Source organism: Aspergillus caelatus, assembly GCF_009193585.1.
Source record: "Aspergillus caelatus strain CBS 763.97 unplaced genomic scaffold BDV27scaffold_496, whole genome shotgun sequence".
NCBI classification, from domain to species: Eukaryota; Fungi; Ascomycota; class Eurotiomycetes; order Eurotiales; family Aspergillaceae; genus Aspergillus; species Aspergillus caelatus.
Genome location: NW_022475759.1, coordinates 245 through 10,234, shown reverse-complemented (window position 1 = coordinate 10,234; position 9,990 = coordinate 245). Strand labels below are relative to the sequence as shown.

The 9,990-nt window shown below is 45.4% G+C and overlaps 4 protein-coding genes across 4 annotated transcripts; 1 reads left to right on the top strand and 3 right to left on the bottom strand.

Annotated features, from left to right (window-relative positions):
* Positions 1-1,971: 1,971 nt before the first annotated feature.
* On the bottom strand, positions 1,972-3,017 carry BDV27DRAFT_170731 (class I SAM-dependent methyltransferase; the record flags this gene model as incomplete). The annotated part of the gene is made up of 4 exons (XM_032075396.1): positions 1,972-2,378; positions 2,449-2,699; positions 2,770-2,849; positions 2,961-3,017. The coding sequence occupies 4 exons, from the start codon at positions 3,015-3,017 to the stop codon at positions 1,972-1,974; spliced, it is 795 nt and encodes a 264-aa protein (XP_031920368.1).
* Positions 3,018-4,130: 1,113 nt separating this feature from the next.
* BDV27DRAFT_151449 (uncharacterized protein) lies at positions 4,131-5,315 on the top strand (the record flags this gene model as incomplete). Its single annotated transcript, XM_032071361.1, has 4 exons — positions 4,131-4,350; positions 4,422-4,543; positions 4,598-4,881; positions 4,946-5,315. 4 exons carry the CDS (start codon positions 4,131-4,133, stop codon positions 5,313-5,315), a joined length of 996 nt encoding a protein of 331 aa, XP_031920367.1.
* Positions 5,316-6,457: 1,142 nt separating this feature from the next.
* Positions 6,458-7,615, bottom strand: BDV27DRAFT_164655 (aquaporin-like protein; the record flags this gene model as incomplete). Its single annotated transcript, XM_032073732.1, has 3 exons — positions 6,458-6,825; positions 6,882-7,182; positions 7,271-7,615. The coding sequence occupies 3 exons, from the start codon at positions 7,613-7,615 to the stop codon at positions 6,458-6,460; spliced, it is 1,014 nt and encodes a 337-aa protein (XP_031920366.1).
* Positions 7,616-8,646: 1,031 nt separating this feature from the next.
* BDV27DRAFT_151447 (BTB/POZ domain-containing protein) lies at positions 8,647-9,538 on the bottom strand (the record flags this gene model as incomplete). Its single annotated transcript, XM_032071360.1, has 3 exons — positions 8,647-8,864; positions 8,933-9,465; positions 9,516-9,538. The coding sequence occupies 3 exons, from the start codon at positions 9,536-9,538 to the stop codon at positions 8,647-8,649; spliced, it is 774 nt and encodes a 257-aa protein (XP_031920365.1).
* Between the last annotated feature and the right edge of the window lie 452 nt (positions 9,539-9,990).

Below are 9,990 nucleotides of genomic sequence, written 5' to 3'. Positions count from 1 at the left end.
CCAAAATGCTTAAAAATAATAGATATTTCATTTAGTTCTATATAGGGTTGAAAATGCGCGTTTTCTGCATATAAAAGGTGCCAAGAACTGAAGATCATTTTGCATACGCTAAATACGCTAAATACAAGATATGAAATCTTGGCCTTTCCCATTCGGCCACACACTGGTTTCTATGTTTAGTATTCCGTATATAGGAAGAACTACGGGGTAGATTACTTAGAATTCAGCCCAGCCCAGGTGAATTTCGGTCGCATAAAAGTTATAGAACCGCCCCGTATAGGACGTTGTATTACCCTGTTCTCGAATTGTTACTATACACCCTGCATAGATCTATCTACCAGATCACGTCCCTGATTTTAGTAGTGAATACGTACCTCAACCAGGATTCCTGAATAGGCGGGTGGTAGATACTCTATCTCCTTGGGCAGATGTCCTATACCCGGACCTGATTAGCCCCCTATGTATATGTCTGTGCAGAGGGCCGGAAAATTACTCAAGGTATTCGGACTACTGAGGATATTTAAGCAGTTCAAACAATTTAAGCAATCTACTACAGAGTACGGAGCACTCCGAGAGTAGACTCAATAGAAGTAGTATTTTCTGCGAAATTTCATTTTCACCGTTTTGTACAGTAGTAGGTTTTTTTTTTTTTTTTTTTTCTTACAGGGATCGGGATCTGAATTCTGGGGCGATTTTCACAGGACCCAAACATCAACGCATATACGGAGGCGTGTACGCCCCCGTACTCCGGCGAGAACTACGGAGTATTCTGTACACTATTACTACTAGCTCTGGTCGGTTATATGATGTTGTGGATCTGTGAAATTAACTTGGAATTCAGTATTAATCTACTAGTACATGCCTGGAGTAGTATCAAATAAATCCACTTTACTGTTTAAACCTTACGGCCTTACAGAACCCCATATCCATTAAAAGAAAGAAAGAAAGAAAGAAAGAAAGAAAGAAAGGAAGGAAGAGACAAAGAGACAAAGAAAAGTAAAACGGCGGTGATGCATTGTAAATCCTTAGGGCTGGTGGGCCGTGGTTGCGCTATCTAATAGCCGCTTATATCCATGTCAATTATCTGCCATTCGGTGATGCCGCCATCCCAAACCAGCTATTAGCCGGCGTGTCTAAATTGAAGGGTTTCTCATTTTTCTTTACAGAATTTGCTAGTCATAATACTCATATATTTCGCGTCTAAATATAGGTATTGCAAATCGGTTGAATTATTTAATAGATATATCATCGGCGTGAGAACTAGGGTTGAACTTGTCCCTTGTCATGCCCAGCTGCTTAAAGCTTAATTAAAACTGTTGATAGAATACAAGCCTCACATATGTAGCAGTTGAAACAGAATCTGTCGGAGTACCAGGCTCCGAGTAGCAAGGGTGCATGCAAGTGAGATCCATCACACATTAGCGCAACCACTGTGATCACAGCCTCAGCTGTATATCCTAGTACTTCTGTTAATAATAGCACCCCTCCCGGGCTGTGTACAGGTTAAAGTCAAAAGTCCTCGTCAGCTCGGTAGCATGCTGCAGTGTCTTTGGCCAATGATCGTTTGGCTAGCGTTTTGTTGCCTGATTTTGGTTACATCGCATGGTTCTCTGTAAACATATGATGGGTTGCATTGATCTCGACATACGCCAAATCTGTATAACTCCAGAATGATAGCTTTCCACCTGCATTAATGTCGATATCATCCTTCTATGTGGAGAATAACAAGCCTGTTGGACTGTGAACGCATTGATTGGCAATTGAAATCATAAGAGATGTTAAAATCCATACGGAAAGGAATTTGACAGCCGGCGGAAGGTCATGGGTGGCGTCGCATTGCCATGGAAAGGTCAATGGCAAATCACAGGCTGTGAAGTGTTAACTTGGAAAGGTGACATAAATCAAAGTTCTACTAGTTCAAGTGTGAGCAACTATTCGTGCTATCTAGCTGGGTGCAGTACATCTTGCTGCCTACTGGGGCTTTCTTCCCACCACGCTCCACCGAGTAAAGGCCCAACAGGAACCATTACGGGTCTCGCTCTCAACACGGGGCAAGAGCCCCTTCACCAATTCCATCACTTTTTCGTTCTTAGACTTGCGTGCCAAGATTTCGCTAATTAGCAAGTTGCATTCATGCATCGCAAGAGCAAGGTGTGGGGGTGCATTCCGGGACTCGGACTTGACATTGTCAAACCCAGCAGCCTCAAAGCGCGAGCGCGACGAGAGGCTGGGAACATAGGTCGGACTCAGCCTTTTGTCCTGCCCCTGAGAGAGTTTGAAAAGTGTCTCTAATGCCTCAGACTGGTTATTCGGGTTGGTCTTCAAAATGCGGAACGAGCTCATATCCACTTCCACCCATTGCAAGTACCCACCGGGTTCTATATATTTGCGTATTAGTTTCTGAGTAGAGTTCTGTATCGGCGGGTAAAATAGGAAAGAGTAATATACTTAGCAGCTTGAGTAATCTGGTAAGAACATTTTCCAACTCCTCTTCTATCAGGACCAAAGTAAAATGTCTAATATGGACTATATCATAGACACCAATCAGATCCTCCGGAGGATCTGTTTTGACATCCCACACGAGAGTGCGGATGTTGGAAGGGAGCCACTCAGCTGGTGGGGTTGCCTCAAAGGAGATGTCTAGTGCATCTAGTTGCACTGTCTGCGGTAACCGCTTAGCTAAATCAGTGAGCCAGATACTAGTTCGATAATAAGATTAGTATAGCAACATTTCTATGGCCATCCTACAGAGATATAGAAATGACTGACCCTGTTCCTGTCCCTACGTCTGCGACTTTCAGATTGGGATCAGCTGTAGGGATATCCGGATGGGTGTGATATCCGAAGAGCTCCACGCAGAGGTAATGGTGGAGGTTGATTTTGAATCACCAGGTAGTGGTGTGTATCTCATTAGTCGTGGGCAATTTAGGTATAGTATGGATTATTTTGCTTCTGTTGACTAACCGATTGTTATCGAGGTAGTCATGCGTAAGGACATATTCCGGTTTCAGCGCCATCTCCAAGGATTGTAACTGGGTTCTAAAACTTCAAAGCTTTTCTCTTTGAGGGAAATTTTCTTTCTCTGTTTCTTTCGTTAGCAGCATAATGAAGATAATCTGGGAGATCTTTATAGTTCTAGGAACAAGAGAGATGGGGTGCCTGTCTTTGGAGGGACACATTAGGGTCTCTCAACCCCGGTCCGCAATGTCTAACCGTACGACGACCAAAAAGCGACTCCGTCATATAACGAGTTGCACTAACACCAAGGAAATATAGGGTTCTTTTGCGGCCAGGTTTCTTTGTTAAGCAATATAAAGTGGGTCATCGGGAATCAGGGCGTCATATGGTTGGTCCGACCAGAACATGAGCGCTGCCAGCGTTGCTCGAAAATCTGACGTGGGTTGCTCCACGGCGCTAGTGTCTTACATGGACAAAGGAAAAAGCTCTTTAGGTCCGAAGCTACGGCGTTGGTGGTACTATAGGATGCTGTCGGCTAAGTAGGATATAGTAAAGATTCACGCCTCGTACTATTTATTCTGTCTTGACCACACACATGATCGGCATCAGCCTAGGGCACGGCCGGTAATCTACGTCCTATTTCCATGGACTCAGATACCTTGTGAAACCTGAAGTGCTGCATTTTCTATGCTACATATGGTATTACCCACGACCCCTCGACTAATGTTAGCCTGAGGGGGCCAAAAGCAACGAGATCTGCCTGTCACACCGTGAAGGGTCAAGCACGAAACTCATCTGCATATTCCCTGGCTAGTCTCAGGCTGACCCCGCAAACCTATCTATAAACGGAAACTAAATCCTAGGGGAAATATAGACTTACCATCCTAGATCATGGCAGGTTGCAAGGCCTACAGAGACCAAAACTGCCCCCATTTTGCGCTCGAGCATAAGGCGGAAAGCTGCACCGGTTACTGTGACCTATCCTTGTTAGATGCTACCCTCATCCGCTCACTGGACCCCAAGTAAACATTCTTGGCAAGCATGAAACCACTAGATACAGGTAATATATGGCTCTGGTTATTCCGCTAATTGCCTGTTTACCACAAGCGAAGAGCTCTATTCCCACTTGCCCAACTCTCGTGCTCGCCAGGTTATAAACCATTTTGCTGAAAATGAAGAGCCGAGATACTAATAGGGTCTCATCAAGCCCGTCCTATGAGAGCAAGCAGGCTGTCCTTTATTTCATAACAATTATATTTATGATCCTAGAGACGATGGCGGTCATTCTACGCTTTGTTTCCCGCCGTATCGGGAAGGTCTCATGGAGCCGTGATGATACCTTAATCATCATTAGTTGGGTAGTGACCATTGCATTCAATGTAACTATTTTGGGTAAGTCGAACTGCACGCAGAGCTATCATAGCTTTGGCATTGAAGACTAATCAGCGTTCGGTCATTCGCAGTTGATGTCCGCTATGGAGGTACTGGCCTCCATATGGCACGAATGATGGAAACTGACCCGGCAATGTCAGTCTATTTCTCCAAGGATATTATCCCTGTGGAGCCGACCTGGCTCTTTTCTGTCGTATTCTAAAAATTAACCGTGTTGAGTCTTTATCTATTACTCTTTGCGATCAAGCGCGTCACGCGATACATTTGCTACGCGACGGGAGCTATTATCATCTTAAATTGTCTGGGGGGATTTCTCGCTTGCTTTGGCGTATGCGTCCCATTGAGGGCACTCTGGGACACTACTGTTTCAGGGCGCTGCTTCAATTTGAACTTGTTGCTTCGATGGATCCGACTCCCGCATATATTGTCGGACGTCATCATGTTGATCCTTCCCATTTCGCATGTCGTAAAGCTCCAAACCACTCGACGGATCAAATTAGGACTTCTGATTACTTTTTTGCTTGATAGTGTGTAAGTTTGTGCTTTCACACAACATGCCTTTCATCCAAAGACTGTACTGACGCGTCGTGTGTAGTGGATTTGTCTTTGGGTTGGTATGCTGGGTACAATACTTCATTACTGATGCGATAGCCGATAAGACATGGTCAGCAGTTGACATCTTCATTTGGAGCGTCATGGAAGCTGGCATGTATCTCATTGCTGCCTGTCTACTGGCATATCAGCCCCTAGTGAGCCTTATTTGGAGACAAATAAAGAAACGCCTCGTGGGTATGTCCATAACCAAATCCGAGCAAGCCAGCACTAGAGACTACCAGACGGGATCGAGAAGCCATGATCAGATACCCGATGGTCGGGCCTTCGTGCCCTTAAGCGATAAAGAGGAGTATATAGGTTTGGTGACAGTGACCAAGGTGAAGCAAGGTCAACGTGATGAGGTTGTATGAACTAAAAGCTAGTAGTTGTTGAACAGGAAATACTACTTTGGCACCTTCTAGATACTCATGAACGAGGGCTTTTCAATTCGACCCGGGCCTTAGTATTGGACATCATAAATATTACTTCAGCAGCGTAAAAGAGACTTATCTATAACGCATAGATTAAATTAAGCTCAGTAGTTTATGTTAGGTGCCTGATTACCTAGGTAACCACCTACAGAGACCTATAACAGCCACTCTGCAACAACGGGATCTTATCAATTTCTGCTGGCAGAACTAATAACTATAAACTTGCTTAGTTTTACTATCAATTTAACTACTAGTCCTGTGTACTATTTAGAGATTAGAGTTGATCGGCCACCTGAATGTTTTCTGTGTTTGATGATAATGTGTAAGGGTGCGGGGTTAGGCTGCAATGCGTCAGACCTTGGCTTTTATCACTACATTAAAGGTTTATCCCCTAAGGGAATACTTGTAAGTAATATCTACCCCCTGCGAAGCATTAGGCGCTTACCCCTTTAGAAAAAATGACAATTATGTAGTAAATTTTAGACCAAAGTACAGTCGCATTTATCCAAAGTAATCTCGCAGGGCCATTGTTAGTGACCTTGACTACGGTACATTTATACCAAAGTAACCTAACTGGTAATCGAGCGGATCACAAGTAAAGACAGTGATTATAAGATATATCTTTTGAATACACAGTATCATGGCTTGGTACAAGTTCTGTTGTTGTGTTACTATATGAGGATTCGCGGGGAGTTTTCGGATTCCCTGATCAACTCCCAAGTATGATATTATTTCGGTCACCAAATGGAAAAGAAACCAAAGAGTAACACCCCAATATAAAGGAATACCGGATAGGAAATTGCCAAACCAAAGTATAATAACAGATATGGGATATGGCGCATCAAGATCAGGCTTACCCCGAGGCATAATCTAACAACAATTCGTCGACATTCTCTCGAGAAATGACGACCATAACAATCTGCATAGGCCAGTTAGTTTTGCCCTTGGGCTATTAAATAAAGCGCGTTCTGGCCATATAATAGGAGTCTCAACCTCATTTCATGGAGGAATCCAGATGTACAGGAGGCCCGCCAGGCCATCTATTGGATGTTGTAGTGATTTGAGCTCCAGCTGACACCACTTTACACCTGCTCATTACCATACTCCTTATCAGATGGTCCACTGTTGCTATCAGTGTTCGCCGCACTAGTTGGATGGTGGGTCGACTGATCGCTTGGTAAGTGTGAAGGGTTTGGCCCATCAGCATGCCAGTTTATCACTTCGTGCCACGGGCCGGGGCCCGCAGCAGCCTCCCACTGATTGAAATCCTGGCCCGGATTAACAGTTTCGTAATGAAACATGCTGAGAAAGCCATAGAATCCACACGCAAGGAGGGACCCCAGCAATGGTCCTACCCAGTAGATCCAGTGATATCCTGGAAAGCTGCGGTTGATCACGTCAGGGCCAAGGGCACGGGCCGGGTTGAGGGCACAGCCGGTATAGTAGGTTCCTAAGTTCATAAATCAGCTTTCGTGCATGCATATATACACAATTAGGCGTACTGACCGACTAGTTGGTTCACAAACAGGACCAGGCCAATTCCAACAGGTGCAAGAAATGTTGACTTTTGCTTAACTACAGCCAACATGATCACGACAAATACCAGGTTTGCCGTCAGGAACATTTCAATGAACAGGCCCTGGGAGATTGAAGTGCCACCGCCCAGCCTAGTCTGAACGGTTAGAGGTCCTGGGAACAGACAACTGACCACGCCCGCTGATGCAATCCCCGCCACGATTTGAGAAGCAAAGACTAGGACGCCGCGAACAGGATGCATGCCCCCACAGAGACAGAGAGCTAAAGTGACCTGAGGATTATTAGTACTAGTATCAAGGTCATGTTACTGACTAGGGATCTGGTCTGTATATCAACGCTAGCCTAGCGTAAGAACATACCACTGGATTGAATAAACCACCGGTCACACGGTAAAACGTCCAAACATTGACAAGGAGAGAGAATCCGAAGGTCAGCGAGAGATATAGGAGGTTCGAGGTATTTGGTGGCGCTCCTTCAGCCGGCTTGGGGGTGTTGGAGACCTGGCCACCAGCAAATGCGAAGAAAAGGAACATGAAGGTTCCGACAAACTCTCCCACAACGGCAACAAAATTATTCTGGAATGTATGGGGTACGTGTAACATAGGCAACTGCCCCTTCTCTGAACGGAAGATGGGGGCCGTGTTCCCTCCGGGCTGGCCCCGTATGCGACCTGCTAAGCCTTGCACTATCGGGGTGGTCGACATGCTCGATGCATTTCTGGAGGCATTGTGATTGCCCCCATTACCCCGTCTCTGATGTGTCCAGCTCGGCATACTTCTGCGGTCAAAATAATAAGTCTGTAGGGAAAGGAGACCTCAGCTCGAGAAACAATTTGTTGACTGCAACAACCAAAAAGGGCCCATTGTTGGCCATTATTTATAGTCAACGCTCTTGTCGGATGCCATGGCTCGTGGGTATAGATGATATCATGAGGCTATATGCGGATTGCGTTTTAAAGTGGGTGTCACAGCATAAAACATAGGATGTCATAAGGTGAACTTGTGGCGAGGTGACGACTTGAACACCTCGGAGAACCAATCGATGGCCAAATAAGGAGGAAGCTGAGTATGAAGACTAATGCACACAGGTAGTGATGGCAATTTTCTTTCACAAATCTAGAACCTGCGTCGAACTTATCACTCGTACAAGGAATTCGAGTACCGTATGATCCATATGATATCAGCACTCTGCTTGATAAAGACCAGAGGTCGAAGTTCCTTAAGATTAGGTACCAGATAGGGTTGTACTATTCTATGAGTAAATCTCTAGGTGATGCTTTCGGAAAGACTAATTGACCAAACATATCAAGTTCAGTCTGGACCCACGCCAGGGGTGGGGCCGAGCTTTCCACGGTGTACTAATAACCGCTTAACCAAGGTTCTCACCGACCTCTCCATAGCGAAAAATTCAACATCTAATTGCATCATGTAGTGGGCAGATGTTGTGGGAAAGACCTTCAGAACCCTTATTTACCTTAGCCTGCAGACGTGAGGCCAGGCATGTTGACAAATATGTAACAAGACCTGCCTAGAACATTCATATCTAAAGGCCAGTCTGGTTATATATAACAGAGCTACAGGATCGCCTCATAGGGAGGATAGATGTCCGTGGTAAATAGTTTCGCACAAACAAAATAGGCATATTGGGAGTAACTGCAAACTACGTAGAGTAACATATATACTCATTTCAAGCATCCATACCAAGCATTCCACTCTACCTTGCTCACAGGAAGGACTCAAACCTGTAAGGAGCTCATGTCAGAAGTAATTTGCTCGTTAGGATCATTTCGGTGTCTGTTAGAGATCGGTGGTATGACATGCAGAGAAGACGCAGGAGAGGCCTCGCGAATACGTGGGGAAGGATGCTTGAACTTCCTGCTTCTTAGTTGGTCCGGGGTAGCAAGTCGCTTAGTTTCGCACGCCTCGTTTCGCATGGGAATTTCTCTGCCGGCGCCTTTCACCGGCGACGGGGGCACAAAATAGCGTGATGCGGTATTTGTGTGTGACTGATCGATTCCTTACTACCTTCTTTCCACTCAATCAAGGCACAGCAAAGCTCTTCAAGGAAATCGCGAGGAGGATTGTCACGGCCCAAAAATCGTGACTTAGTCGCATTCCGCACCCATGTATCTACCACAAGCAGACGTAGTGGGGACTTGGGCAGGGTATGAGAGTAGACATAATGGATTGTGTGGTCATCAAAAACTGTGCCACTTTTGTCATCAATCCGAGCTTTGCAGAGGGAGATAAGGTTGTTCTGCAGTTCCACCATTTCAAATTTCCCAGCAAGTATCCAGAGTTTAATTAAGAAGAGCACACTTTGAGGAGAAGGCTTCACAGCGATTTGACCACGATACATCCAACCAATGAGTACGGAGAATACATCAGAATTATCGTCCGGGAAACGAATAGGAAGCTCTGTGATAGGCTTCAGAGCTCTGTCTGCATAAACATCATCAAAGTGGGGCGAGTGGTCGCACAACAGTTCTAAGTGCACATCAAATGGGGTATCGCCAGTCCCCACACTGATACGTGCTATCCCAGCAGTCAGAGCACTTCTCATTGGTTAGTATGTAAATTTAAAGACAATCAAGCATCTACCTACTTCTTTGTGAGTGACTTGCTCATTTTCAAGCTACTTTATCGGATGATTCGGGAGGAGGGGGGGGGGGTTGGAAAGATGCAAGAGAGCTGAACAATTGATCTTGCGTCACGAAACCACGAAACCTCCTGTAAGATAGTTCGTGTGGTTGAATTGTGAGCATATAAAGTTCTGTTCCGTGCACTCAAAGCTTAGCCCCCCACCCGGAGAGACAGCTGGTGACCATACTGAGATACGGTCGATCCTTTTTGACCTTACCAGATTAACCAAGACGGATAGGGCTACAATACCGTACCTGTCTTAGTTCATTGTCTATGAACCTGATCATTTTACTGGTCTTGTTAGCTGCACCTCCTCCCTCGCGGACACTCTTGCTGGGACACCTACATGGTGTAGGCTAGTAACATATGATGATCCCAACACTAGGCTCCTCCGTGGCATCTCCATTGTATGCCCCTACCCCTGGTGACTTCGATCG